This window comes from Aspergillus alliaceus (assembly GCF_009176365.1).
Source record: "Aspergillus alliaceus strain CBS 536.65 unplaced genomic scaffold BDW43scaffold_27, whole genome shotgun sequence".
In the NCBI taxonomy this organism is placed as follows: Eukaryota; Fungi; Ascomycota; class Eurotiomycetes; order Eurotiales; family Aspergillaceae; genus Aspergillus; species Aspergillus alliaceus.
This window is the reverse complement of record NW_022474710.1, coordinates 2,091-29,326: the sequence shown is the minus strand read 5'-3', so window position 1 is coordinate 29,326 and position 27,236 is coordinate 2,091. Positions and strand designations below refer to the sequence as shown.

The following is a 27,236-nucleotide window of genomic DNA, read 5'->3' as shown; positions in this document are numbered from 1 at the left end:
CCATAATGCTTCTTACCCTGTCTACCTCTTCTGTAGGAAAAATGTTATCAAGAAGCGTATGTTGATGTATGGGAGCAGGGGATAAAAGATGGAGCACTAATTACTGACTCTTTTATTCAAGACAATTGGATTCGATTTATACTTAATATAGCGCACAGGGAATGTCATCATTAGTGTATAACTTGTCATGCACCATTGTGTACCACTTTAGCGCTCTCTTTCCGAACATATAATCTCAGCGTATAGCCGGAATCAACTTCAAGTTATGGCTGTCTCACCTTTGCCTCCCCAGCCATCACCAGCCGCAACTTCAGCCTTGGACATTGCAGTTAAACCACGATGTGCAGCTACTCAGAGCTCGATCAACCTCCAAGACAACGCACCTTCACCTCTTATCACGCACAGCACGGATCGTGAACTAACCGAACAATTAAACGATGATGTGCGGCATAAGTATATCAAAGGTAAGCTATATCACCATCTTTGTACATGATTCTCCTCTCTCAAGTATGTCATGACACTCATAAGCAAATTCACAGACAAGAAACTGGGAGAAGGAACCTACGCTGTCGTTTATCTTGGTCATCTTCGAACTGATCCTTCGTCCTTTGTGGCAATCAAGAAGATCAAAGTCAATGCTGAATACAGAGACGGGCTTTCGATGGACGCAATTCGAGAAGTCAAATACTTACAAGAATTGTCACATCCGAACATCATAGCGCTCCATGATGTCTTTTCCTCTAAGGACCAAAATCTTAACTTGGTTTTGGAGTATCTACCGCGTGGCGACCTTGAGATGCTCATTAAAGATGGGAATGTTCACTACGGTGCAGCTGATGTTAAGGCATGGATGGGGATGCTTGCTAGAGGCGTCTGGTTCTGCCACGAAAATTATATTCTTCATCGAGATATAAAGCCAAACAATCTTCTTATTGCTACCGATGGGGAAGTGAAACTAGCAGATTTTGGTCTAGCTAGATCATTCGCTGACCCTTATTTGAACATGACACACCAGGTTATCACCCGCTGGTATCGACCACCCGAATTACTTTATGGGGCACGACAGTACTCGGGAGCTGTGGATATTTGGTCCATGGGCATGGTTTTTGCGGAGCTGCTTTTGCGAGTGCCATTTGTCGCAGGGAGCTCTGATCTTGATCAGATCTCCAAGGTCTGTGAAGCATTTGGCACGCCCACTGAAGACAATTGGCCAGGAGTCTCTAGGTTGCCGAATTATATTCCCGCTGATAAGAACCATATCATTCCAATACAGGGTCGAGAATTCTTTTTAAGGCAGTTTCCGACTGCTGGTCTTGTCGGCGCGGATTTGCTTATGTCGATGTGTACGTTGGATCCGAGAAAACGGAGTACGGCATGTCAAGTTTTACAACACAACTGGTGGTTTACTGAGCCTAAACCGACAGAGAAGGAGAATCTTCCCAGAAAATTGGATGGGGTCCAAAAAATGGGTAATGACTTGACGAGAAGGGGCGGAGATATTGACGATAATACCTTTAAGAACGCTGCCCGACAATTGGATTTTAACACGAGGCAGTAACATGCTTTGTTCATGACTAGCGACAAGCGCTCGTCAACGGACCCAACGCGAAACAGACGTCTCGGTCATTCTAAAGATACACCAAGTGATATACAAATGCTGCTCTATTAGGGTAGGTAGCTGCACAAACCGTTAGCCTAGAGTATGCCTGGTATGTAATATAGCGATGCTTAGGCTATCTAAGTGTTTTAAGTCTGCATCTGCCTTCTGTTACGCGTCGCAATGTGTCCCCCTATTTTTTTTAGTTTAGGGTTTTTTTCGTCTAACAGTTCACTTTCACCGAATAATTGAAGTTATTCTGTGGCCATCCTTGGTGATTTGCTCCTATATTACACTGTATAATAATGGGGTAAAGGACGCAGCTTCAGTAACTTTTCCGCGATGTTGTAACCCATTCCAAGTGTTGGTTGCCTCCTGTCACATCTTGGAATGTTAAAAATTTGTAAGAGTAAGTCATGTTCCTCAAATTGCAGATTTTCTTATATCAGCAGATTCAAGCTTATTTGGTATCAACTGGTGGATAGCGCCATGAAATGGTGTTGACATTACTGTAGGGATTTGGAATAAATGACAATTTCTCAGTGCAATGCTGATATATACTAGTCCATATCAGGCAGCTGCGACTCGACTCCTTAGTCTAGCTCTAGCCTAGGCTCAGTGAGCCTTGCTGTCAGTGGAGATCTAGCCTTTTGTCCATCCCCCTGCCGGGGTAAATCCTCCGTAAGGCGTGTTTAGGAACTTTCAACCCCAACATGAGTGGGCTACAGTTAAAAATTGTTTTCTATTTACTGGTTGCAATGTAAGCTGCGTCCACTCTGCTAATATATGGGTAATTAGGGTCATTCCATGGATATATTTGTGCAGAGTATGTGTATCCTTGAAAGCCAGACCACTAAACTACCTTTAGTGCTAAAGTTTCTTGGATGCCGCAGGTGTGTCTCCCTGAGCTCTTAAAGTTAAGAGGTATTTTACACGTTGATTGGTCCCCTTTTTCCCGCTTCCTTGCACTAAGTGTCCTAGCCCACGGTTGCTTGTCTCTCAGAGTTGGGGCAGGCGCATCATCATAATCTTAATTTTATTAATTTGTTACGCAAGACCAGTATGTAAGTACTGTAATCTATAGATGCAAAACAAGCCGAATGTTTAATCTGTGTTTGCTCTTAGTAGCCACCTGGACAAATTTTGTCTGGAAAAGTTCTGGTTCACTGTTGAACAAAGTAAGACATAGAACCATTTGTGAGATTTTCGTGAGTTGTTACGAGTTGGACTTCTAGAGGGAGAGGGATTGTTCTGGCCCTTGAACAATCCTTCCAAAATAGGAGTGCAGAAAAGCCTAGTATTATAGATATGTGAAACATGCATGATCAGAACCTGTGATCGGACGACGATAACCTCCTAGACTTAGGTAAGTACTACTATCTGTACTACCGAATACCTACCTATCAAAAGACAGCAACATAATTACTCGGTACTAGGTAGGTATAACAACCGGAGGTATTACAGCCTTTCAGGCAAGCAAATCTCAACTGTCTGTGGGGTGTCAACTTTCTAAACGATTATCATATTATCAAAACCATATTGATCACATACACCAAGGACAAACATTCAAACATTTACTTATCTCGTTCACCGTCCTCATTTCTTCCAAGTCCTCATCCCTTCAACTCCTTGGGGGCGGGGGAGATAGAAAACGGAAGTTGGAAAAAAAGACTCGAGGGAACCACTTTTACTTGCCCCTTCAACAGGGGCCGCCTGCCCTCCGTCCCGCTCAGACGCGACTGAAGGACCAACAAGTACACACTGAATCCTTCCTAAACCAACTCCTTGCGATCCTGGGTCGGTCGGTGCTAACACGGCGCTCCTGTCCAGTCGTCGAGCGATCTCCTACTTGCTTCCTACATCAGAGCTACCGTCGAATTACTATCAACGTCTCTTGTTAGTACACGCCCGACTGAAAGGGAGAGTGGAACGGCGGCAACAATAGCAGTTTCAAATAATCTGTGGAAATCGAACATCTGGACCGTGGTCATCTGTCGTTTGGGTTGCGGATATTTCCGCCGTCACAACGAGCGACACCAACGACGGCTTCACAAGAATCAACGTTCAGTAAGTATTTACCTTCAAAAGCCTTGGGCTTAGATTTTCGTTCATTGTTTCCCCATATATCATACATACATGTGTCTTTTCGCGGTATATTATGTATAGCATGAGATGAAGAACCGCTCGTGCGCGGGGACCGCCAAGACAATGCTCCTTGGGATTCACCTCAGGTACATCCATCTATACTTAGCCGGCATCTAAGTTGGGCTTCTTGACTTCGTCTTCCCCTAAGATGGCGATACCCCGTTGGCAGACACTGACCACAGCTTTTCGTTTTACAGAGATATCCTATTTTGACATTCAACTACTAAAGCCATACTTCGCGTATGGCCGCCGCATACCTCACTTACACCCATCATACACATCTACAGGCGTTCGCATTCAACCAAGCTCAATTATAGCGGTGTTCGAGGTGCCTGTGCGGAATTCTTCACGCTTTCATGTCTACGTTGCCCCAGCCATCGCGGCCTTCCGCGAACCCTTCGACAGGATCCTTCCCCCCGCTCACAGCTCCGAAATCAAGAAAGAGTTTACCAATCTCACCTGACCATGTGAGGGCGCCTTCCCCATTTCAAATGTCTTCCAAAACGCGTGCATCTCCCAGCCCGAGACCATCACTTGGTAAGACTGCACTATCCAACTCTGCTTCCAACATGAATCCCTCCAGGTCGATCTCAGCTGGCCGTACTCCAAGCAGTCCCGATAAGTCACTGCGCAGAACTATAAGTATTGCGGCTTTTCCCCAACCACCGAAAACAGGCAGCCGTCCTTCTACTGCATCGTCATTCTCGGGGATTCAAAGCCTTCATTCCTCTGGCAGTATGAAGGTCAAAAGGAGCTCCAGGTTCAGCGTGGGGACCACCAGCAGCTACCGGAGTTCAGAGACACCATCTTTGTTGAATGGTTCTGGTGATATTAGAACAATTGCGGGCACAGACACCCGTGAGCCTGAGGCCTCTCCATCGCAAAGCAGGAGCTCTTCCGCTCAAGGGTCATACTCAACAAGCGCGACCACTTTCGAGGATGCAGATGATCTAGCAGGTACATCCAAACCGCACTCAAGGCCTAAGGAGGCCAAAGGAAATGTCATAGTGAGCGTTCGAGCACGTCCTGATGTGCACACAACTGATACTTCAAAAAACAACGGCGAATGGACAATGGATGCACGTCGAAGTCTCATCACTTTTAATGGAAAAGAAGGAGGAGATTATTATTATGGTAACAATAATCCCACGATCGAATTATGGATAAGAATACTTACTCCTTTGTGTTAGATAACGTCTTCTCTCCCCATGAACATAATGCTAAAGTTTACGACGCCGCGGCAAAACGTCTCGTGAGGAGGGTAATGGAGGGTTATCATGGTACCGTCTTTGCGTACGGCATGACCGGTACCGGTAAAACCTTCTCAATGCAGGGAACTGCTACCTCTCCAGGGGTGATACCATTAGCGATAACCGACATTTTTTCTTTTATTAGGGAGACACCCCATCGAGAATTCTTGCTTCGCGTTAGCTACCTTGAAATCTATAACGAGAAGATTCATGACCTTCTTTCAGCTTCCGCTGGTGGTGCGTCTCTCCAGCAGGAAGAGATAAAGTTGCGTGAAGACAGCAAGCGAGGCGTGTATGCGAGTCCCCTGAAAGAAGAGATCGTGCAGAGCCCGACGCAACTTCTTCGTGTAATTGCGAGGGGTGATCATGCAAGACGAACTGGTAGCACGCAGTTCAATGCGCGCAGTTCCCGAAGTCATGCAGTTGTTCAAATTGTTGTCGAGAGTAGAGAACGAGTGCCCTCAGGTGCCACTCAAGATAGGCGATCGGGCATGGCCCCTGGAGGTGTCAGAGTATCCACGCTCAGCTTGATAGACTTGGCTGGATCAGAACGCGCAGCAGATGACAAAGAGCGCCGAACAGAAGGTGCCCACATAAATAAAAGCCTACTTACCCTTGGGACTATCATCTCTAGGCTTTCGGAGACTAAAGACAAGGCTGGTAACCCAACTGATCGCGAGGGCAGGCATCTGCCTTATCGTGACAGTAAACTCACAAGGTTGTTACAACCAGCTTTGTCAGGGAACTCACTAGTCAGCATTCTTTGCACCGTCCATCTTGGCGTAACAGGAAATTCCCACTCCGGTGAAACGCTCAATACTTTGAAGTTTGCTGCTCGAGCTAAGAATAATATCGTCAGCCACGCCAAACGGGCGGAAGAAGCGTTCGGTAGTGGTGGTGGTGACGCAGGCAGCCGTGTTCTTCTGGAACGCTACCGGATGGAAATCCAGGCTCTTCGCGGCCAGCTCGAGAGTCAAACAAAAGCCCAAGCTGAGAAAGAGTTGAAATTAGAAGAGCAGCAGCTAGAAAAAGAGGCGCATGCACGTCACGAAGAACAAATGCTGGAAATGCAACTGGCTCGAACTGCTCTTAAAGAACGCATAGAACATCTCAATCGACTTATCCTTTGTTCCAAGTCTACTGGTGTGAACACTCAGGGAGCAATGTCTGCTCTTGGCCGGCTATCTAGAATGTCTGCTGCCGAATCGGTGGCTCGATCTTTGCGCTCTTCGGTTAGTCAATCAACCTTGGGCGCATATGGTGCCTCTTCTGTCCGACCTGTATCATTCCTCTCCGTCAATAGCAACGATCCTTCGCCTTTCTCGAGTGGATCACTTGGGAATGATGAGGAGGAGGATATTATGGGCGAATTTGCAGACGGGAATGCAAGTGCTCAGAGGCAAATCTCAGCCCTCCAGGCCGACCTGAGTGACAAAAACCGGTATATTTCCACCTTAGAGAGACGTTTACTACAAGCCCGGCGGTCGAGCCATTCCCGAATGTCAATAGGCGTTAAAACTGGAAGCGCAACTTCCGAGGGCTCAGATATAGCTGCTTTGCTTCGCGAAAAGGACATGGAAATCAACGAACTCCGTCAACAGTTGGATGATAAGGATCGAATGCTCGCTGCGCTCCGCTCTGCGGCTCGACATCGGGACCTTGCACATCTCACTGCCGATGCATGCCCTATAGATCAAAAGGAGAAAAGCGAGCGTAGAAGTACTAATCCCGATGAGGACGACTCGCCAGCTAGCAACTCGGTAGCCAGCATCCTTTTATCTCATAAGGAGAACGAGGTGGATGGGAGAAAAAGCACAGATGACGAAATGTCGCGAATGCTCGATGAAATGATCCAGGACAGGGTTGATAGTGGCCACTTAATCAAAGGTTCTCATGGAAGTGTCCGTGTCGCTATTGAGAGTCGACTGCCTTCTGGACCTACGACAGCTGTGCAGGGCTTAAACCCAGGGAGTGTAAATCCAGACAACATTGCTCAAGACCTCCAATCGGGGTAAGAGGTCTCGCTTTGTTTATCTTGCGTTGTTTTATGTTCCTGGGATGCTATAATGGAACCATGGCCTTGAAATAATCGCCTTCGTTAATAATCCTCTTTTCTTTTCATTATCCGCCTCCTAGGCTCTATATTTTTATCCCTAAGTTTGTCCCTTTTGCTTCGGTTTTCTCAGATACCCAGGCTGCTATTTCTGTTGGTTGGTTTTTCCCTTTGGAGTATATTATTAGTATGAGTTGGAATGAATCGGCCAATACATCCAATTGTTTCGCATTTTCCACCATTAGAAAAGCTCAGGCACATTAAAAGAGATTTACCTACCAGCATGTAGTGTCAGTCCCAGCTTTCTTCGTACTTCACGCACAAGCTCTCTGCGTGGGCGACCTATGATCATCTCCTGGCTCTTGTTCTTGAACACCGCGACTGCACAAGCAACTATATACAATACATTGCTATGTTATTTACGAATGTGCAGCTTAGCAGGACCTTGATTGGGGACTAGAAAATTTCTCGACTTTGAGGGGTCACATGTTCGACAGATGACGTTAACAAACCCTTTCTTCTATATGATCTATTGCAGCAAAAGGTATGGTATTCGCATAAATGTGCGACAAGGTTAGGTTATTCGGTAAATGGCAATTATATCACGCAACGATTTCAAGTTCTGACGTTCTGTCCTTGGCATAAATATCCTTCCATTGCTCCCACAATCTTTCAAGCTCCTGCATATACTTAGCATGCAGGTAATTAACGTAATCGTCGTCAATCTTATCTCTATCTTGTTGCTGAACAACTTGTATAGGACAACCAACAACAATGTTCAACGCGCGACGGTATGGCATCAAGCCCACATCATAGTTAAAGACCCCACGAGCGTGGAACAATGGGATTGTGAAGCCCATGGTATGTTTTATGAGCATTTGAAATTTGTGTATGAGGGGATGCTGGTCTGAACGCACTTGTTCATAAAGATCATTCTCGCCGAAGGCTAGCACAGGGACAAGATCGGCACCAGTGCGGATGGCAAGCTTTATGAACCCCTTACGCCTTTTGAGCACAAGGCGCAGTGTGTTCGGTAAGGCATCGAGGGATTCGCGGGCACCACCGATGACAATAGTGATGGCACGCCCCATGCCTTCGCCGTCCGCACCACCTTTAGTAAGAAGGTTCTCGCATGATTCACGTGAGACGCTAGCAACACCCATAGCAAGAGCATACTCTCGGTAAAAAGGAATGCGAAAGTTCGAATCGAGGGTAAGCAAAGTATTGGTGATTCCTGGGAAAAGCTTAGAGAAGCCGAGTGCCTCGGTCGCAAATGCCGCAAAAGCACCATGTGAGATAATTCCATGGGGATGGTATCCAAAGATATATTTCCGTGTCGGCAAAAGAGGTTCAGACCGATGTAAGCGAGCCGGGAAATAGGATGCATAAATTGACCAGATGCGAAGAGACCGCAAGTAGTTGCTCCGGCCACTTAACGTGCCTGACGTAGCAGACGTCGAGAAGAGTGATATATATATTAGGTAAGGCAAGAGAACAGGCCAAGATAGGGGGATAGCACATGTGAAGAAGAAGCCCGTGAGAAAAATGGCGATGGTCAAAGTATGGCACAAAACCACGAATGTTTGCAGGCGACGTTCCAGACCAATATTTAGCGGTGCCCAGTGAATACTAAACCTACAGTTAGCCTCCTTCGACCCCCTACAGCAGAAAATGGACTCCTGGATTCCCTTACCCCATTTTCTTAACTTTTCCAGGTTCAATCGGGGCACTCGAACTTCCAGCTACTGTGGACGATCTGCGATTGTGGGAAGATACTGACTCCAGTTCGCTCTGCAGCGTATGGAAACCGTTTTCTACAGTAGCACTAGCCATTTTGCCCAAAGAGCCATAACTGGAATTGCCGCCCTGACACTGATTGGGTCCACTTAAATTCTGGCACCGTTCATTATCGCTATGTTGAATCCCCGAAGTCACTCGGGTTTGATGGGTTACGTCAGTATTCGCCTCCATTTCAGGTCCGAAGGCATGTGCAGGATTCAGTGGTCGATTGCAGAAATCTTGAGCCAAGATTAGTATAAAGATTAAGTAACAGTGTAGTTATGCATAGGATGACTGGGACCTAAGTATAGTTGCCGTTGCCCTATGGAAAAGTATTGATCCATGTTCAATGAGTGGGTTTAGGTTTAATATTTAAATACTTTTGAACTTTCACGTGAAAATTTACAATGCTTGTACTGTACAGATACGGAGCACGTAGTACATATCCTTACGAGGAAGATTTCTAACGAACGGGTGCTCCCGCCTAACCTATTTACCAGAAGGCGGAATTTGTAGGTTGGCACGTACGCGCTAGTGGAAGAGTATTTTTAATCTTTGCCATAGATCCACACGTTCTTGATTAGATCGAGGGATGTGGGCGGTCATTTGCATACGCCGTATAGACCTCGTAATTGGCATTGATGTACATATCTATTATATATGTACATACCTAAGATTTCCCCAAGTCCTTTCACCATGATTATGCTATTTTAGGATATGTCAGCCTAGCCAAGATGATCACTAGAAATTTTACTAGGAGATACTCGTATTGCAATTCATTGGGTTGACAAATCATGAACAACATATCACGCTATTCTATTCTAACCAAGATGAAGACTCATATATGCATAAAAACTCAAGCTAGGGCAGTACTAAAGTTAATATAAGATGTTCTCCGTCACACGTCTATAGAACGGTCTTTCAGAAGAAAGGGAAAGGCACCTGATTAAGGAGCGTCGTGACATGCAGTTGCCCCCGCTAATAGTGGATGCAGGAAGTCGGTGTATTTTCCTGCATGAGACCGTACAGTAGCGCTATTCGACAAGCACTATATGCTGTGATGCTAGATTCGACAATACCATGCAGCCAACGTGAAAGAAACATCCAGTGAAATTCAAGTCTATGACTTGACCATGAATATCTGTGCCAGTTAGCTTCGGGATCTCGAATTAACGGTAGTGAGTGTGCTATGATTACCTCGTTGAGGGATTTGTCGTCCATGAGAGCCTTCTTTTTTTGTGCAATGTGTCGACTCCTGAAGACATGTCTCCCCATTGGACGGCGTTCTTTTGATAACGCCTCGGCAACTGAGGGTTCGTTGATAGTGACTTTTGAGCCAGTTTCCAATATCGTTCTATCTAAGCATTTAGAGTCCGTTGTGCTAGACTCTTCCATATGCTTCCTTTTCTTCTTATGCTTCTTCCCCTGCCTATCCTTCTTCTGTCGCTGCTTTTCCGACTTGGCGGCTTCCAAATTTTGGATAGATGGGATACATTCCTCTTTGGCTGATTTGAGTAGATTATCCATAGCAGTAGAGCCTGTGTCTTGATCGTTTCTCTGTACGTTGAGGCCGCCCTGATTGTAGTGTGGGTCATGTTGAACTTGAGTTTCCTCCCGAGGAGAAAGAGAATCAGACTTCTCCTGAGACAACAAACCACCGCTGATGAACCTGACAGTATGCCATTTTGTCGCAGTGTATCGGGCTAGCTTCGCATCTTCGCGCTGTTTTTGCTCGGCTGCCAAATCCGCATCAGATTTTCCATTCAGTCGACCTAATAACCCTTTGAAAGCATCGAGACCAGTAGGCTCATCTAAAGGGTCACGCTTTGAGCGTGCTCCAAGTCCAAGCGTATCGTCCTTCACAACAACCCTGATATGAGATGCACTCGCAGCAGTGAACATATCCGCATGAGCAGCATTGCGTGCACCTAGAAAACTGCCGGGAGTCCATCCCTGAGAACTCATAATTTTGTGCCCATAGCCGCTAGTTGATCGGGACCAATTCGTATTATTTGGGTCATGGGAAATCTTTGTCTTCCTTAAAGCCAACGAGATCAGCACTCAGATATTTAAGCCTTTGGCGAGTATTGGTTTCACCTACTTGCGAGGTGCTGCTAAGCCCATTTGCAGTGGTGAATATAATGGCACAAATATTGAACCTCTATTTCCAAAGCACTCAAAGAAAATGATAAATAAAGGAAGGAGGGATAAGAAAAGCACAGCAGCGAAATGATTAGTGACTGGCACCAAGGGTTCATATAATGGAGAAAAAATTAAGCCCTGATAACAAATCTTGTTGACCGCCTGCTAGTTTTGGTGGCTCCACTCCTAATCAGTGGAGGAGCATGATTTGGTTCATAGTACGGAGTATCATATCAATGTCCACGGAAGTGTGGATTTTGGCGCGTCATGATTTGATACTGTACCTAAATTATCAGTGAATGCGCCAGATGGATTAGAGAAAGAAAATGCCTAGTTTTCGGGTGTTCTCTCGGGAAAGTCCTCACCGCACTCTTGCTATAACCACGACTGACTTCGCCTTGATCTTTAAACACAGCTCAACAGAGTCAGGGATCAATAAATTATGCAGTAGTGGCCCGCCACGCTGTTTTGTTGAGTTTGCGAGTTTACAATCTGTCGACTTAAAAGGCTACCGAGCCTTGGGTGATGGATATGGGATCCTCGGATTAATTGCCTTGGGCGAGGAAGTTTTCATCTGCGTCGTCACTGCTTCCTCAAGGGCCGCAGCGGTTAGGCCCGGGGAAACTGTTTCAAGAATCGACAACGTTGACTTCTGTACAATTTCATTCTCACCTACTCCGACCAACTAAAGCTAACGACTTTAGTTTGCCTCAATCATTCTGATTATGAAAATGGACTTGATTACGAGTCCGAATCTTCCTTTGCAGCTGAAGAGTTTAACCGTGGACCTAGCTTTGAGAATAAAGATATAGCTGGCGATAATCCTTTCTTGGCTCTGAAAAAGCTTCTTGGTGATGGGAGCTTTTATTATAGCCTTGATTTCAACCTTACCGATCGACTACAGGACCGGTTAGTCGATACAGGGTACCGGTTGACTGAGTGACCAGCCCCAGCTGATGTGACGCTAGTTCGGACAAGTCGGCAGCTTTCGATATCGAATCTCTAGATGAGGATATGCTCTGGAATTCGTACATGATTCATCCACTTCTTCTTTTCAGAAGCCACCTATCACCTATTGAGAAGCTACGTCTCGATTCTTCCCAGGTTCTGACGTGTGTTATACGAGGGTTTTCTGGCACATTGATGATTCCTGCTTCAGTTTCCATCTTGCCCCAGCTGCGAACGAATCTCCCTTCCTCATTAACCATCATCTCTCGACAGTCTTCTCGACGCGCAGGCACAAGGTTCAATACTCGAGGCATTGATGATGATGGCCATGTTGCCAATTTTGTTGAAACAGAGACAATTCTTTGGATCCCGCCTAATATAACGTTCTCCTACGTTCAAATACGTGGTTCCGTGCCTATTTTCTGGGAGCAAGCTACTGGATTTCTCCCTGGGCAACAGAAAATCGAGATAACTCGATCTAGCGAGGCGACCCAGCACGCTTTCAACAACCATTTTGAGAGTCTTGAATTTGAGTATGGTGCAATTCATGTGGTTAACCTCTTAAGTAAGCTCAAACCCGGGGAGGCTGAGCTGTCGGCAGAGTTTTCCAACCAGATTAGGAACAGCTCTCTTAGCCAAAAAGCTGGATCTGGTATCCTATCCGATCATGCACTTTTACGAACGACTGAATTTGATTTCCACGCGGAGACCCGAGGTCCATTGGGTTATGCAGCTAGTAACCAAATCAAGAGCGAAATATCCCATTCTTTGGATGGATTTGCCTACTTTGTGTCTGAAGATATTGGTATAGCAACTCGGGGTGAGAATGAACGTGAACCGAGAAGTGCTTCTGTTGTTCTTCAACAGGAAGGCGTGTTCCGGACAAATTGTTTGGATTGCCTCGACAGGACTAACCTCGTACAAACCATCATCAGTTCCATGGCCCTTGAAGCTTTTATACTGCAGCAAAATGGAAGATTTGCCTCAGAAACCCAGCTAAGGCATTCAACCCTCTGGGCTGATAATGGGGATGCTTTGTCAAAAATCTACGCGGGTACAGGCGCTTTAAAAAGCTCGTTTACGCGACATGGAAAAATGTCCATTGCCGGCGCGCTGGCAGATGCACGGAAAACCGCAACACGGCTCTATGTCAACAATTTTTCCGACAAAGCTCGCCAGAAAACAATAGACCTTCTATTAGGAAGGCTGACGAATCAATTACCGGTGCACCTTTATGACCCAATCAACGATCTAGTCTCCGATGAGTTGAATCGACGAGCGTCAGAATATTCCTCTACAAGGTCTATCAAAATTTGGACTGGGACGTTCAATATCAATGGGAGACACCGTGAGCCAGATGTTGACCTAACGCCATGGTTGTTAGCAGGACTTGATACTCAAACTGAAGACCCGACTATCTTTGCTGTCGGCTTCCAGGAAATTGTCTCATTAAGCCCACAGCAGATAATGTCGACGGATCCTACAACTCGTAAGGCATGGGAGCTTGCTGTTAGGAACTGTTTAAACAAGCGTGCAAGGCTAAGAGGGACTGCGGATTATATCCTTCTACGCAGTGGTCAGTTGGTTGGCGCTGCACTTTTGGTATATATTAGGGAAGATGCACTGAAGGACGTCAAGAATGTCGAGGGAAGTGTCAAGAAAGTAAGTCCCTGCGTGTTCTCCATCAATCCATGTCTGACTATGATCTATAGACAGGTCTTTCCGGAATAGCGGGTAACAAAGGTGGCTGTGCCATACGCTTTGAGTACTCCAACACACGGATCTGTTTTGTTACGGCCCATCTTGCCGCAGGATTCGCAAACTACGATGAGAGAAATAGAGACTATGATACCATATATCACGGACTCCGATTTCAGAGGAATAGATCAATTGAAGACCATGATGCCATTGTATGGCTTGGAGATTTCAATTATCGGATTGGCCTCGGTAATCAGTTTGTCAAGGAGCTTGTTGCGCAGAAAGACTATCAAAAGCTTTACGATAATGACCAGGTATTTTAATCATTTAACCAGGGAATCTTCGTCTATTAACATGTTTCAGTTAAACCTACAAATGCTAGCAGGGAAGGCATTTGCGTTTTATACTGAAGGGCTCATTACGTTTCCCCCAACATACAAATATGACATTGACAGCGATACATATGATACCTCGTAAGACCAACACCAATTATAACGCGAGGAAACAGGTTAACTGGCTGCAGGGAGAAAGCACGTATACCTGCTTGGTGCGATAGAATACTTTGGCGAGGGTCTTGTCTTCGCCAGACGAACTATAGTACTGCAAACCTACGATTCTCGGACCATCGTCCCGTTTGGGCCACTTTCTCTTGCATTATCAACGTTGTTGATGAAGGCATAAAGAGTAAACTCAGGCGTACACTCTACAAAGAGAGACGAGATAACCCATACAATATGCTCTCAAGTAAAATAGGAAGAGTAAGTCTGGAAAGTGAGGAGCCTATGCTACCAACGCCTATTGCCCCTGGTCTACCACCAGCTAGTTCCGATCATCATAAGTGGTGGTTAGAAAATGGTACGTCGTGGTTGCTCTCCATTTGCTTTACTCGTTCTGATCAACAATATCAAAGGGGCGCTTGTAAAATCAGCTCTGAGACCTCCTGAGGATTGGTGTAGTCTTAATATCCATCACAGTCCCAATCCTTTCTCTTCCAGCAACGATACATATTGGATTAACACAGATAATCCCACCGAGAGACAAAACAGTATTCCGACTCGGGATCCTCTTCCACCAAAGCCCCAAATTCCCCCAAGAATTAAAGCCCAGCATCAATCAGTTGGCTGGAACACAAGGCCCCAACCATCGAGTTCTTTGGGCATATCAGGTCATCTCGGCTCTACTAATACGTATACCAGACCTTTGGGTGATGGGAAAGCAGCACCGCCAATACCCCGAAAGCCGGTTTCCCTCAGTTCAAGGCAATGCCCTACTGGGGCCTGCCCAGTTATAGACATGCCACAAACCGTTGCTACCACGAACAACCCTATCTTCATTGGATTCGGCCCCATGGTACAGAATCTTGAAAGCAAGGCTCACACAATCAGTACACCATGTATTTCGACCAAGAGTTCGACAGATACTGATAAGTTTTACCTCGGCAGACAGGAGCATGAAGTTGAGAGAAATCTCCATGCCAACCCACCAGCAGGATCACGTCTGAAGTCTACGTATGAAAACAACGGCCTTCTCGACGGAACTGTGGAAGATATAATCAATTGGAAGCCCCTTACTCCCCAATGATGTTATCGTGCAGGTCACATCGCCTCGGGCCCGGTAGAATGAAGAAGTTAAAAAGCATAAGCCTCAGTCAGGTTGTACGTAATACGTAATGTAGAATGCAAGATCATAGTTATGTTTTGCAAGGTGTTGGTAGCATAAGATGAATCACTTGGCTTGTGTTGCCTGTTACTTACGAACACCCACCTTGAAACCAAAACATAAAGAGATATGCATACATGAAAGTAGTAAGAGATGTTAATCAACGCTCTATGGGTATATTAGCACGCCACGACACCCACAATGTTCAAAACACGATGAAACCATGCCATAACTTTTTGGTAACCACAGATACCTTCCCTGCTCCTAAATTCCAGCTACCAAAAAGGAAAAGGGGAAAGAGACACAAGCAAAAAGATGAGAAGTAACATCCACGTATAATCCCACCCTGGAGCATGAGAAACATCTCGGCTATGCGAGAGAAAAGCCATGCTCCCCCTAGAGCAGCCTAGGATAGATCAAATTGAAACTTCTAGAATTCGCCCAAGACTACTTTGAAAAGTTGAGTGTGCGGAAAAACAAGAAATGCTCCGACGTGCTTCGCTTTTCCGCTCCACTGCGATCTAGGCTCTAGGCCTAGCTAAAGAGAACCCTGCAAGGTGCGGGCCAATACTCCTCACAATGCGCAGTCTGAAGGCAACTAAAAGATTAAGAGATCATATCCGCATGACACGACAAGAAAATCCGTGCTGCAGGACTACTCTAAGCTTTTTTCCCGCTTTTAAAGCCTTGTTCAGCCTGCGGTTACCACCTACCATCCACATGGCAAATGCACCAGGATCAGGAGCCCTTGCTCGTGGCTTTTTTGTTCCTAGAGAACCAAGTCAGTTCGATGTATGGGATGGGCGAATGCAAGTGGACTCGAAGAACTGCTGATGAGATGACGGGCATAAGACGCACCTGTTGACTCAGATTTCTTTTTTGGCTCCTCGCTAGGAACGGCGACAACCACATCCGGTGCTGTCGAAGCTTCAGGGGTAGTAGCAGCTTCTGGGATAGGGGGCTCCGGAGGTGGAGCGGGTTCAGGGGTCTTCGACTTCTCTGGTATAGGCCACATATGCATAGTAATTGTCCAATCAGGTTCGATCACAGTTTCCCAAACTTGAGGAAGTATGATATCCCCATTGGGGCCTATCAAATCGTAATGTCCCTCGGCGACATGGGGCCCAATTACTTCTATGTGGAGAAAAGCCTGCCGGATGAGTTCTTCCATGCCCTAGAGTTAATAAACAGTCAGAAATAGGCTTAATCAGTGGGTCGGAAGAAAGACCTACCTGCCAAGTACAACACAAATCAAAGGGAAAGCTAAACTTCCGCCCGACTGCATCCTTGAACTTTATGGGTTTCTTCTTCTCTGGGAGAGGTTTATCAGATGCGGCAGCCCTCGCTGCAGCAATAGCTTCTGCCGCCGCTGCATTGGCAGCTTCAGTGGCTGCCGCTGCCGCCTCTGCTGCCGCTGCCGCTGCAGCTTCTTCCGCCTCTTTCTTTGCCTTCGCTGCTTCTTCAGAAGCTCTTTGTTCTGCCTCTGCTTTAGCACGAGCAGCCGCTTCCTCTGCGATCCTCATCTCATGAGCGGCACGCTCTTCTCTTGCAACTTGCTCAGCAGCTTCTTGCTCCAATGCCGCTTGCCGTGCCGCTTCTCGTCGCTCCCTCGCTTCACGCTCTGTTCTTTCCTCCAGGATCAATCTCTCCAGCCTTGCTATTGCCTCGTCCTTTGATGTATCCGTAGGTGGCGGGGGTGAGGAGCCAATTGATTCAACCTGACTTGGAGACGGTACGCGGGGGTATGGATTGAAATAGGACGGATGGATCATGCCAGGGAGCATACCATATGGCTCCCTAAATGAATAATAACCCCCCGGTCCATACGGAATCAAGTCGTGGGGTCCCAGTGGAGGACCCCCATAGGGAGAGGGGCCATGAGATGAGAGAGATTGCGCCATTGGGTGTTGAGATGGGTTATGCCCATCGCTCCGAGTGTTGGAAGGCGGCGGATGGTGCGGAAGGTGCCCCAAATGATGGTCGTGAACGAAAAAGGGCGGCATAGAGGAGCCATGAGTTTGTTGCAGTTGGGGATTATAAGCATAGCCTGCATGGCCATAAGGGGTTGGCTGAGCGGGGTGACCGTGGGGGCCCAGCCTTATAAGCTGGTCTGACGGAGTATGATGACCATTCTGGTGCGCAAAAGCCCCATGAGGTGTAGTAGTGTTGGGATAAACATATGAAGGCACCGGAGAGGAGCTGCGAGCATAGGCTGGGCCCTGAGCCACGGGAGGCCAAACCCTCTTCTCATGGGATACTCGACCATAAGGGCTGCCATATTCATCTCCCGAATCCATGCTCTCTGGGGACTCGGGAGATGGCTGACGGCGAGAGCGACGAGTAAAATGTTCCCGTTCCTGCACAACGTGACGTCTACCTGGGTGGCGACGGGCCGAGGACGATCCGTGGACCGGGTGACGGCTGCGTGTACGATGCGATGTCCTAGGTCGAGACGCGGAATCAGATGGCTTTAGTTCGTCTGGATATGGCAAGTGCGCCCATTCATCATAAGGGTCCTGATAATCATGGCTTCCTGAGTCAGAAGGTGGAGAGACCTGCACACCCGAGGAGTCTTCTTCGTCAGATAGCGAGGAATGATCCGAACCATGAGGACTGGGACCAATTGTTATATTGAACCTAACAGAAGTTAGTACCAAACGCTATGGGGATGTACCATGTAAGACGTACGCCATAGGGAGTAACTAAACAAGACCTTTAGGTGGTGTTCTTACTGCTCCCGTGAAACAATCAAAGAAATACCAAACTATCGTCAGGTTTAATCTTGAAAGTGACTTCCCACTTTGTAGAGGTACAGCACGGATTACGTGGAGGAGCGGGATGCTCCCCCATGTACCTTCGTAAATATGTTTGTGACGGTTTGCAGACCTTGTAATTGCGTATAGGTGATTTCGCTAGCACATGAAGTTCTGTGCGATGGAGATAGTGGGCATCTTTCAAGGGCTGCACAAGACAGTGTTCTTAGAGATAGATGAAATTTGAAACTTAGATGAAAGCCCGTGCATGTGGTCCAGGATAGGAAGTCGGGCGCGAATTGACTCCAGCGAAAGGGAAGAGTTGCCAGAAATTCTTTTGGTGGGAAGAGCCAAGACAAATAGCCCTCAGTGATTGATGTGTGAGGAGGGGTTGGAGCGAAGATTCAAGAAACATACCAGACGAGAAAGTCGAAGAACTTGACCTAACTAATTTGGTCAACTGCCTGATCAGATAAGTTGATCGTTGGGCATGCCATAGGGAAATGATTCAGATCGATATCATTAGGCACTGAGTTGGCAACCCTCGCAGACCTGCATATGCTGCCCAAGTGCCCAATCACCGTTCAACCTTCGGGTCGAGAAACCACAATCAGGCCACCGCTGAAGCAGGTACAATACATTGTCTCTGAAATGGCGCTGAAGACAAAAGCTCTGATTGACCTCATGGGTATGGGGCATGAGTGGAATGGCATGTTACTGCTTTTAGTGTATAGAACCTTATCTAGTCTATAATAGAATTGATATCTAATATTTGATTGAAAAATCTTTAGTCGGTACGTGTACAATACATACTCTGTACGTATGAAGCATTCTAGCAGAACCTTTCACTATATACGAAAAACGCGGGAAATAACCAGTACGGGAGGTACTGTATTTATGTTGTATGTACTTATGCATGACCCCTCCGAGATGATAAAATATATTGAATAGAGTCTTTGATCCTACTTCGTACATTAGCCCCAAATACCTAGTTTAAAGATCCTACAATCGCAGTACTAGGATGTAGAGCTATATTGTCGATCTGTCTAGACAGTGAATCAACAGCTTTTCTCTCATCTGCAGTATCACCATCTAGGTACGGAGGTGTGCACCAAAAGTTCTTGCGCGGCGCTAGTAATATAGGACCCACCATTCGGTATGCGGCCTGACAGCAGTCCTAGTAATTTACTAGGAGACGCGTCTCCGAGCATGTTATTTAATCAAAACATAACTTTTTGTATGTCATCATTTTGAGCTATATTACTTTTTTTAGGTTTTTAGTTCCTACCTGCCTACATACTAGACTGCCTATCGGACTGCCTGCCTAGGACCACAGGAGCTATGGGATTCCACCAGGTTGAAATAAGGATTCAAGCTGTGTCTCTCGCGGCCTGGGGGATCTCTACTACAGAGATTGCTGCATCTTTAGGACTTTCCCAGCGAACTATCCAAGAAATCTACAAACGTGCAAAGGCCGGAGGATTCGACTCTACCCAGGATATAAGGATCAAAATTGAATTTGTGGAAGACGCCAAATGATCTGGTCGGCCTAAGGAGATCACTGAACAGATTGAAACGCCATGATTTAATCAGTTACTAAGGATTGAGCCGGTAGAGAGAGATCTTTAGAGATCTTAGCTTATGAAGCTAGTATATCTCATTCCTCTATATTGCGCATATTGAAGTGTTATGGATTTGTTATTGCAAAGCCCTCTTGGAAACCTGGACTTACTGACGCTGCAAGGCCAAACACCTGAAGTTCTGCCTAGATCACGAACACTGGACCCTGGACGATTGGAAAAAATTTTATATGGACTGATGAAACCTCTGTGGTTCTTGGACATTGCCGTGGAGTTCTAAGAGTTTGGCGTACCACACCACGATATGATGCAACGTATACACACAGCTGTTGGAAGGAACATCTGATTTCATGGTTTGGGCGTGTTTTTCATATAATAAGAAGGCCTATACATATATGGCGGCCAGAAATCTCTTAACAAAAGAAGGAAGCAGAAAGAGAGATTAAAGTCTTATATTAAAAATTTGAGCCTATCTGTAAGGAAGAATGGGACCTTAACACCCAGGAGAGCCGTGTATAACTATATAATAAGCCTGGGCGTAAGCCTACATAGCGTTGGAACGAGAAAAATGGCAAATATATTCGAAAATCTAAGAAAGAAGGTATAGATTGGTGGAGGTATCAAAAGGCAAGTATTTCACTAAATTTTGAAGCTTCTACTAATACTGTTATTTTTTCTATAGGATGTTCTGCTGCCTAAGCTTATACCGTTTGCATTAGAATGCCAAAAGGAACGGCCAACTACTATAGTTTTGGAAGACAAGGCACCGGCCCATATATACCATAGTCAGCAGCGAGGATATTATTTTCATACAGTTCAACGTCTTCTAAATTGGCCTGCAAATTCGCCCGATCTCAACGCTATTGAGCCATGTTGGCTCTTCCTAAAATGCTGTACAACCTCCCGAGGCGCCCCCCGAGACAAAAGGACTGGTGAAATGCTTGGTATAAGGCCTGGAAAAAGCTCCCTCAGGAGCGAATTCAGCAGTGGATTGAACACCTGATACGCCGTATAACGGAAGCAATAGAACTGCAGGGAAGCAATGAATATAAGGAAGGTCGAACAGGTAAAGAAACCCGCAGTTGGCAGGGCAAACACTTAAAAGGTCAGCTTTTGGCGCATGCAATATTATCTCCAACGCCCGAACAGGGCTAGAATAGTTAAGATATCTAGATATTTGAATAAGCTGGAATACCTTCAATTTTTCTGCATTTTTCAAGTCGATCAGAATTGCCATTTGACTCGGTGCAATATAATTACTAGGGCCACTGTCAGGCCGCATACCGAATGGTGGGTCCTATATTTCTAGCGCCGCGCAAGAACATTTGGTGCACACCTCTGTACTATTGTGGTACTATGGAAGGCACTTTTTCTAACTCTCTAAAAACCTGCCCCAACTAATATATTAATAAAGGTGACTGAAATTAGAGCCACACCTCCGTCTACCTATACGAGGCAACTTAATGTACTCTAGGTCTTAAGGTGACTCATTAATGCGGTCAAGAAGTTCTTTGGTTGCAATGAGCTCGCCCTGCGCATGATCCCAAAGTTGATGGTTTGCAGACCGCTGATTTACAATAGCCTCAAGTTTTCTTTCGGCGAGAACATTTAACTTCTTGACCTTTTCTGCGGATAAGAAGTCTTTGGTTGACGTCGATGAGTCCCGCGAAAGAGTCATTGACCTAAGTTGGAGCGAAGTGGCCTGGAAGGTCAGGTGTCAATATTAATCAGCATGGAAGAAACGACGAAACAAGAGTAGCGGTAAGTATGAAAAAATACCCATGCAACCAATAGGGACTTACCAATGCTAGGCCATAAAACCCTCTCAGGTAATCGTCACAAAGTTCGACGCTTCTACAAAAATACTGGATAGATTTTTGTAGATACTCAGAGACAGCCCCTGCCTCCGCAGCGCTAGCGCATATATATAAAACTTCCCCGAGGCGAGCGTGGATCTGGTGTAGAGGTTAAACCAATTTTGAGATCAAGTAAAGTAGCAGTAGCGCATACATTCCAGGCATTAGGCGCTATTAACAGAGCCTCCTCAAGACTGAATATTGCCTGAGAGCTCATTCCCTGGGATTGGTATAAATCTGCAAGCTCACACCAGGCCTCTGCGTCGGTAGGTATAGCCTTTAGAAGCTGTACCAAGCTTGATATAGCATCCGCAGGCCTCGAAATTGAACGCAAAAGAGCGATACGGCGCTTCAAAATTGGCTACGAAAAACTAGTCAGCAATAGGTCTACCGCGAAAAACATCATGACGAACCAAGTTAAGTGGGTTCTCTGATAGTGCAAGATCATATTTACGCAGGCAATCCTCCAGGTCGGACTGATTCTTGGCGATTGCCTCCTCATACAGACCACGCAGCCCCATAACTTTCTCATCTGAAGAGCCGAAACGACGAGTCAATTGTTCAAGGCATAGTAGAGCAGATTTATCATCGCCTGTTTGCAGGCAAGAGAAGAACAATTGCTCTAGGATGCCATACTTTCCTGGTTCCTCTTGATTAGCAATTACTGAAGAGATAAGGTTTTTATCTGAAGTCAATTGCCGTTCAAGGATCATCGGCGCCTGCTGGGAGAAGCGAAGAGTAGTAATCAGATTTGAGCTCTGAATGGCATGGTGTTCGGCGGTAGTACGGTCCATTATAGTGCACATTCAAAAGAAAGCGAGAGCACTAGTTCGTGTGTTATTATAAGCAGAACGATCCCGGAACACTGAAGACACTTTTTGGAATAGGGGCATGGAGGACGTTGATCTGAGATCGTAGTATCTTACAGCCAGGGGTAATGCTGTGACCTCATGGACCCTGTACCTACTGCGGTTAGTTATCTTTGATAACTGTTCCCGTGACCAAATTGATAGAAAGATGTCATGCACTTATCCCCCTCCACATGAAGCAGCAGATAGATCTTAACCCAATTCATTGATTATTTTCACAACAACGCTGCACTGGATATTACGCTGACTTTAATCTATATGTGATTGATTTGTTGTTGAACTGCAGGCGAAGTGTACTGACAGATTTGAAACGTCACTTTTAAATACAATATCAATAATCACTGTCAATGTTCTAATGTGTCCGAGAGCCAGCCATAATGTCCGTGCCTCGCCATTTTAGTTTTTCTTTGAAGATGTCGCTAACCAATAGACAATGCAGGTTTGAAAAGTCTCTCTACGACCTTATCAAAGGTCTGCGGAATCACAAGGGGGCAGAGGAGGACTATATACAGGACAGTCTTCGTGAATGTAAGGTCGAGATCAAGTCGCAGGATATGGGTATGTGCATGTCAGTCCTCAACTCTACCTCAACCAGCTCTATGGCTAAACCATTCTAGATAAGAAAGCTACGGCTTTGTTGAAATTGATCTACTTGGAGATGTTTGGGTATGACATGTCCTGGGCTTCTTTCCATGTACTGGAAGTCATGTCATCTACCAAATATCTGCAGAAAAGAGCTGGCTACCTTGCGGCAGTACAGAGCTTTAGGCCAGATACCGAGGTCTTGATGCTGGCTACAAATCTACTAAAAAAGGTACTTGAATGAAAAATGGATACGTATCATTTCCAGTGTCTAATTCATTCATAGGATTTAGTGTCGCCCAGTATCCCTAACATGTCTCTACCTTTGATAACATTGCCAAACATCATCACACCTTCACTTGCCATGTCTTTGCTTCCAGATGTTCTGTCCCGCCTTTCTCACTCACATGCTGTGGCTCGTAAGAAGGCTGTCGTTTGTCTCTACAGACTTGCCTTGGTTTATCCTGAAGCGCTGAAGTTGGGGTGGCCCAAAATCAAGGATCGCCTTATGGATGATGAAGAGGACAGCAGCGTCACAACGGCAGTAATCAACGTTGTGTGTGAACTGGGGTGGAGGAGGCCGCATGATTTCTTGCCGCTAGCCCCAAGATTCTTCGACTTATTAGTGGATGGAGGGAACAATTGGATGGCTATAAAAATAATTAAGCTGGTATGTTTCTCCTTACCCTGGATGCTAGAAATATCGTCCTAACAAGCCCAGTTTGCTACATTAACACCTGTAGAACCACGTTTGATCCGAAAGCTTCTTCGACCCTTGATGAGCATAATCCAAACAACAACTGCAATGTCACTACTCTATGAATGTATCAACGGCATTATTCAGGGTGGTATCCTTGACGGCGATGGTGGACTTGATGAAAAGAACGAGATCGCGAGTCTCTGTGTGGAGAAACTCCGAGGCATGGTTGTCACGGAATCCGATCCCAACTGTAAGTTCTTTCAAGTTAGGATATGACAGTGAGCCTGACATAAGACTATAGTAAAATATGTTGCCCTCCTTGCCTTTAATAGAATTGTGATCTCCCACCCTGTCTTAGTGTCAACTCATCAGGACGTCATCATGAACTGTTTGGATGATCCAGACATTTCTATACGGCTGCGAGCCCTTGACCTCGTGGCTCGGATGGTGACTAGCGACACGCTTCAGCTAGTAGTAAACAGGCTCGTTGGCCAACTCTTTAATGCCCATCAAGCCACGAACGATATTTTCAAAGCCGAGAGTTCTGAAGCGGGTATGCGCACTGACATAGAGGATTATGCATTGCCAGAAGGCCCATACCCTCACAGACAATCGATTGCTTTGCCGGATGACTATAGCGTTGAAGTCATGCACCGAATACTAGATATATGCTCTTACAATAATTATTCGGAGATGCCTGACTTCGAGTGGTATGTTGATGTTCTAGTGCAATTAATTAAGCTGCTTCCCCCAACCATTGAACAGCGCCCTATTCAATGCGACCCACGCCAGGATTTGGAGAATTACAGGGATTGTGTTGCTTTCCGTATCGGATCCGAGATACGTAACATCGCTATCCGTGTTAGGGACGTCAGGATGGAGGCGACCAGAGCAGCAGAGTCTCTGATCTTTGTTGACAAAAATAAGGCCCTATTTTCTGCTGCCCCTAGACGAATCAATAATATCTTAGGGCCTCTTGCTTGGGTCGCAGGTGAATTTGCAGAACATCTTGCGTCTCCTAGCCAGACCCTTCACTCATTGATAGATATGTCGAACACGTCTTTATCGGCGAGAACATTGTCCCTTTATATTCAGGCTATTCCTAAAATCTTGGCCAATCTCATTCATGTTGAGGGTGAAGCGTGTGACAAATCGAAGAATAGTGAAATATCCCTCTTTCTGGCTCGGATCATCGACTTTCTTGATGTTTTGGCTGCCCATCCTGACTTGGACGTACAAGAAAGAGCTATCGAATTTCTGGAGGTCATGCGCTTAACAGCAGATGCTGTTCATCCTGGATCTCAGGATCCGGGTCAGGCACCAATTTTGCTGTCATCTATGGTTTCAAACTTGTTCCATGGGCTAGAGCTCAATCCAGTCGCTGCCAACGCTCAGAAGAAGGTTCCTTTACCAGAACAACTGTGTCTGGCACAGGAATTTAACAAGAATATCTCACAGCTTTTTAATAATCGAGCTAACGGGCTTCCGGATCCGGTTGGCCAACTGCCATCTCAAGGATTCTATCATGTTAGGGACGCCTCGGCGCTGGATAAGCAGCTCACTGAATCTGTGCCTGTGGACTTGCAGCTTAATCCATCGTATCAGAATTCTACCAATGGCTTAGAGGGCGGCATTGCCATTCTGAAGCGGAAAGAGGAGCGCAAAGAACGTAACAGAGATGACCCTTTCTACATTGGCGTTGAGGATGAATCCTCTGGCACGTCGACCCCGTTTCATCAGGTTCTCAATGCTTCAAACGATAGTGTATTGGATATTGACTCTATTCCAATAATTGATCTCCAAGTGAATGACGTGGGAAACCCTCGCACTTTGGCACGTGTACCTCGTGGGAATCGACAAGTTAGGTCACGTCCTAAAAAGTACGAGATCGCATCTGACGAGATGATCGGGCAAGGAGATTCTCCACATCTTAACTTAGATTATGAGCCTAGTAAAGTCAAACGATCTCTACTACAGGTCGACTCGAGTGGTCTCGAGCATCTATCGTTGGAAGCTAGAAGCAATCTCTCTGCAGATCCTACGGTTTCTACGAAGAGAGCCTGTCAAGATGCGGAAATGGCTATGGCTGTGCAGAAAGTGGAAAAGCTGCGATTAGAAATGCAGAGAGCGTCGGAACGAGTTCATCCGAACGGCATACCTGCGGAAGGAACGCTGGTAAAGAAGAAAAGAAAAGTAAAAAAGGCTTCACACAACAGAGCCCCGGACGCTACGTTGTTACATCCCAAAGACGAGTCGTCAGCGGGCGGCACTCAACAAGGGCTGCTTTCGCCTGCGGAAGCAAGGAAAAAAAAAGCGAAAAAGCAGAGGAACACTGGAGGGTAACACTTTCATCTATCTAGGAATCTGTGAACTGGCCCAGTAATATTAGCTAGCATATTCCGGCATATGTGCCACTCAATTCTTCCCGCGTATACCCTATGCTTGAATTTGACAGTGGTAATTTAGTAGGATGTTAAGGATTATTCCAAACCCCCTATCTATGTCCCGAAATTTTTTTCCGTGCAGCGGCCCTGCTATTATTGTAGATGGATATCGATTCAAAGTCTCTGATTATGATACAATTGATCCAATGGGAGAAGTCAATTCACGTACAATATATGCAGTGACGGAAGACCAAAACAAGTGCTAGATCAAGTAACCCAGTACCCGAGTTGCGATTACATGTTTCTTCTCTGTAGCAACTGTTTGGCAAGAATTTATGCCAGCATGCGGTTGAACATCGTGACTGCAGCCGACCATAACTCTGGAACAACTCTCAGAGCCTCGAATGCAAGCCCGCCACAGACAGCAAAGGCAAGAACAACTATTGACGACTCCTTAGACACAATGTTGGCAGTGATTCCAGGCATGTCAGGACCTACCAACCCACCCAATAGATACCGGAGACTTCATGTTTTGCTTCTGCTTCGTTATAGTCTTTCCTTTGCCACGCTTTGCAGCTTCGCTTTTCGCGTACTTTTCATTTGCCTTCCGTTGCTGTGGCGTCTGGGCCTAGAGAAGCCAAGTTAGCATCTATAGGAGCCCGGTAGGCGCATGGTTGGAACTTGCCATCTTGCTTTCCTGGTTCACACAGCTTTGAGGTACAAGAATGGCTGAGAAACAGATATTATAACGGAGCACGTGGTATGTGTTTGAATTCACTTGATCATTTGGGGTTGTGTTGACCGTATACTCAAGATTAGCTTATCAGGTGGTGTAACTAATAAAGGGTATGTTAGGTGAGATTGAGGCCACGTTGCTTTAAGTATGTATCAGAAATGCAGGTCTATTCTGCCTAGTAATTTAGCGCTGATTCTAGATACCCGTAACGATAGTTAATAGATTTGATTTTCTAATCTAATCTAGATATATATATACATGTATATAAAGATTAATATAATTATTAAATTAATCTTATATAGTATTCCATATAAAATAGATTTATAATTAGTTACTATGAGTAATTAACATATTTCACGAGCAAGCTGATCGCACAACCCAGCCGACCATCTCTGTATTCTATATAAAATAGCACATTGTATTATTTTTATACATTAGTTTTATTTTTATACAGCTTTTAGTTATTGAGACAGTAGGATATTTAAAAGTGCTATTTTACATAGAA

General features: G+C 45.7%; 10 protein-coding genes across 10 annotated transcripts; 5 read left to right on the top strand and 5 right to left on the bottom strand.

Annotated features, from left to right (window-relative positions):
• Nucleotides 1–59: 59 nt before the first annotated feature.
• kin28 (TFIIH complex serine/threonine-protein kinase subunit KIN28) lies at nucleotides 60–1,926 on the top strand. The gene is made up of 2 exons (XM_032037826.1): nucleotides 60–464; nucleotides 540–1,926. Exons 1-2 carry the CDS (start codon nucleotides 266–268, stop codon nucleotides 1,556–1,558), a joined length of 1,218 nt encoding a protein of 405 aa, XP_031899357.1. The 5' UTR covers nucleotides 60–265; the 3' UTR covers nucleotides 1,559–1,926.
• Nucleotides 1,927–3,921: 1,995 nt separating this feature from the next.
• On the top strand, nucleotides 3,922–7,069 carry BDW43DRAFT_105278 (putative kinesin family protein (KipA)). Its single transcript, XM_032037825.1, has 2 exons — nucleotides 3,922–4,876; nucleotides 4,933–7,069. Exons 1-2 carry the CDS (start codon nucleotides 4,099–4,101, stop codon nucleotides 7,005–7,007), a joined length of 2,853 nt encoding a protein of 950 aa, XP_031899356.1. The 5' UTR covers nucleotides 3,922–4,098; the 3' UTR covers nucleotides 7,008–7,069.
• Nucleotides 7,070–7,472: 403 nt separating this feature from the next.
• Nucleotides 7,473–9,169, bottom strand: BDW43DRAFT_278801 (diacylglycerol acyltransferase type 2A). The gene is made up of 2 exons (XM_032042215.1): nucleotides 8,739–9,169; nucleotides 7,473–8,674 (listed from the first exon to the last, which is right to left on the bottom strand). Exons 1-2 carry the CDS (start codon nucleotides 9,014–9,016, stop codon nucleotides 7,648–7,650), a joined length of 1,305 nt encoding a protein of 434 aa, XP_031899355.1. The 5' UTR covers nucleotides 9,017–9,169; the 3' UTR covers nucleotides 7,473–7,647.
• A 325-nt stretch (nucleotides 9,170–9,494) lies between these two features.
• On the bottom strand, nucleotides 9,495–11,198 carry pxr1 (telomerase inhibitor/ribosome biogenesis protein PXR1). The gene is made up of 3 exons (XM_032042214.1): nucleotides 10,926–11,198; nucleotides 10,022–10,862; nucleotides 9,495–9,965 (listed from the first exon to the last, which is right to left on the bottom strand). The coding sequence occupies exons 1-3, from the start codon at nucleotides 10,946–10,948 to the stop codon at nucleotides 9,945–9,947; spliced, it is 885 nt and encodes a 294-aa protein (XP_031899354.1). The 5' UTR covers nucleotides 10,949–11,198; the 3' UTR covers nucleotides 9,495–9,944.
• A 94-nt stretch (nucleotides 11,199–11,292) lies between these two features.
• On the top strand, nucleotides 11,293–15,335 carry BDW43DRAFT_320039 (SacI domain and endonuclease/exonuclease/phosphatase family protein; the record flags this gene model as incomplete). The annotated part of the gene is made up of 7 exons (XM_032049007.1): nucleotides 11,293–11,620; nucleotides 11,671–11,875; nucleotides 11,935–13,576; nucleotides 13,627–13,926; nucleotides 13,976–14,085; nucleotides 14,136–14,467; nucleotides 14,523–15,335. 7 exons carry the CDS (start codon nucleotides 11,293–11,295, stop codon nucleotides 15,191–15,193), a joined length of 3,588 nt encoding a protein of 1,195 aa, XP_031899353.1. The 3' UTR covers nucleotides 15,194–15,335.
• Nucleotides 15,336–15,818: 483 nt separating this feature from the next.
• Nucleotides 15,819–18,213, bottom strand: BDW43DRAFT_105140 (uncharacterized protein). The gene is made up of 3 exons (XM_032037824.1): nucleotides 17,960–18,213; nucleotides 16,504–17,908; nucleotides 15,819–16,445 (listed from the first exon to the last, which is right to left on the bottom strand). The coding sequence occupies exons 1-3, from the start codon at nucleotides 17,962–17,964 to the stop codon at nucleotides 16,041–16,043; spliced, it is 1,815 nt and encodes a 604-aa protein (XP_031899352.1). The 5' UTR covers nucleotides 17,965–18,213; the 3' UTR covers nucleotides 15,819–16,040.
• Nucleotides 18,214–19,296: 1,083 nt separating this feature from the next.
• Nucleotides 19,297–20,045, top strand: BDW43DRAFT_278781 (uncharacterized protein). Its single transcript, XM_032042213.1, has one exon. It carries the CDS (start codon nucleotides 19,366–19,368, stop codon nucleotides 19,561–19,563), a length of 198 nt encoding a protein of 65 aa, XP_031899351.1. The 5' UTR covers nucleotides 19,297–19,365; the 3' UTR covers nucleotides 19,564–20,045.
• A 749-nt stretch (nucleotides 20,046–20,794) lies between these two features.
• BDW43DRAFT_278777 (uncharacterized protein) lies at nucleotides 20,795–22,383 on the bottom strand. The gene is made up of 4 exons (XM_032042212.1): nucleotides 21,874–22,383; nucleotides 21,615–21,821; nucleotides 21,407–21,559; nucleotides 20,795–21,306 (listed from the first exon to the last, which is right to left on the bottom strand). Exons 1-4 carry the CDS (start codon nucleotides 22,264–22,266, stop codon nucleotides 21,082–21,084), a joined length of 978 nt encoding a protein of 325 aa, XP_031899350.1. The 5' UTR covers nucleotides 22,267–22,383; the 3' UTR covers nucleotides 20,795–21,081.
• A 136-nt stretch (nucleotides 22,384–22,519) lies between these two features.
• On the top strand, nucleotides 22,520–26,178 carry BDW43DRAFT_105071 (putative AP-3 complex subunit delta). Its single transcript, XM_032037822.1, has 6 exons — nucleotides 22,520–22,708; nucleotides 22,769–22,887; nucleotides 22,947–23,143; nucleotides 23,198–23,581; nucleotides 23,633–23,861; nucleotides 23,913–26,178. Coding segments are annotated over exons 1-6 (2,973 nt in total). The 5' UTR covers nucleotides 22,520–22,706; the 3' UTR covers nucleotides 25,955–26,178.
• A 1-nt stretch (nucleotide 26,179) lies between these two features.
• BDW43DRAFT_105079 (RAMP4 family protein) lies at nucleotides 26,180–26,895 on the bottom strand. Its single transcript, XM_032037823.1, has 3 exons — nucleotides 26,681–26,895; nucleotides 26,494–26,623; nucleotides 26,180–26,448 (listed from the first exon to the last, which is right to left on the bottom strand). Exons 1-3 carry the CDS (start codon nucleotides 26,681–26,683, stop codon nucleotides 26,258–26,260), a joined length of 324 nt encoding a protein of 107 aa, XP_031899348.1. The 5' UTR covers nucleotides 26,684–26,895; the 3' UTR covers nucleotides 26,180–26,257.
• Between the last annotated feature and the right edge of the window lie 341 nt (nucleotides 26,896–27,236).

Coding starts and splice junctions, on each gene's coding strand:
- kin28 (XM_032037826.1), top strand. CDS start 266: ATGGCTGTCTCACCTTTGCCTCCCCAGCCATCACCAGCCGCAACTTCA. Junction 465..539: donor GCGGCATAAGTATATCAAAG/GTAAGCTATATC, acceptor GCAAATTCACAG/ACAAGAAACTGGGAGAAGGA.
- BDW43DRAFT_105278 (XM_032037825.1), top strand. CDS start 4,099: ATGTCTACGTTGCCCCAGCCATCGCGGCCTTCCGCGAACCCTTCGACA. Junction 4,877..4,932: donor AGGAGGAGATTATTATTATG/GTAACAATAATC, acceptor CCTTTGTGTTAG/ATAACGTCTTCTCTCCCCAT.
- BDW43DRAFT_278801 (XM_032042215.1), bottom strand. CDS start 9,016: ATGGAGGCGAATACTGACGTAACCCATCAAACCCGAGTGACTTCGGGG. Junction 8,675..8,738: donor GGAAAAGTTAAGAAAATGGG/GTAAGGGAATCC, acceptor CTGTAGGTTTAG/TATTCACTGGGCACCGCTAA.
- pxr1 (XM_032042214.1), bottom strand. CDS start 10,948: ATGGGCTTAGCAGCACCTCGCAA. Junction 10,863..10,925: donor GGCTTAGCAGCACCTCGCAA/GTAGGTGAAACC, acceptor GTTGGCTTTAAG/GAAGACAAAGATTTCCCATG. Junction 9,966..10,021: donor ACGACAAATCCCTCAACGAG/GTAATCATAGCA, acceptor TAACTGGCACAG/ATATTCATGGTCAAGTCATA.
- BDW43DRAFT_105140 (XM_032037824.1), bottom strand. Junction 16,446..16,503: donor ATTTGTGTTGTACTTGGCAG/GTAGGTCTTTCT, acceptor TATTAACTCTAG/GGCATGGAAGAACTCATCCG.
- BDW43DRAFT_278781 (XM_032042213.1), top strand. CDS start 19,366: ATGGGATTCCACCAGGTTGAAATAAGGATTCAAGCTGTGTCTCTCGCG.
- BDW43DRAFT_278777 (XM_032042212.1), bottom strand. CDS start 22,266: ATGTGCACTATAATGGACCGTACTACCGCCGAACACCATGCCATTCAG. Junction 21,822..21,873: donor CAGAGAACCCACTTAACTTG/GTTCGTCATGAT, acceptor AGTTTTTCGTAG/CCAATTTTGAAGCGCCGTAT. Junction 21,307..21,406: donor GGTTTTATGGCCTAGCATTG/GTAAGTCCCTAT, acceptor CTGACCTTCCAG/GCCACTTCGCTCCAACTTAG.
- BDW43DRAFT_105071 (XM_032037822.1), top strand. Junction 23,144..23,197: donor CTACAAATCTACTAAAAAAG/GTACTTGAATGA, acceptor ATTCATTCATAG/GATTTAGTGTCGCCCAGTAT. Junction 23,862..23,912: donor CACGGAATCCGATCCCAACT/GTAAGTTCTTTC, acceptor ATAAGACTATAG/TAAAATATGTTGCCCTCCTT.
- BDW43DRAFT_105079 (XM_032037823.1), bottom strand. Junction 26,449..26,493: donor GGTATCTATTGGGTGGGTTG/GTAGGTCCTGAC, acceptor ATTGTGTCTAAG/GAGTCGTCAATAGTTGTTCT.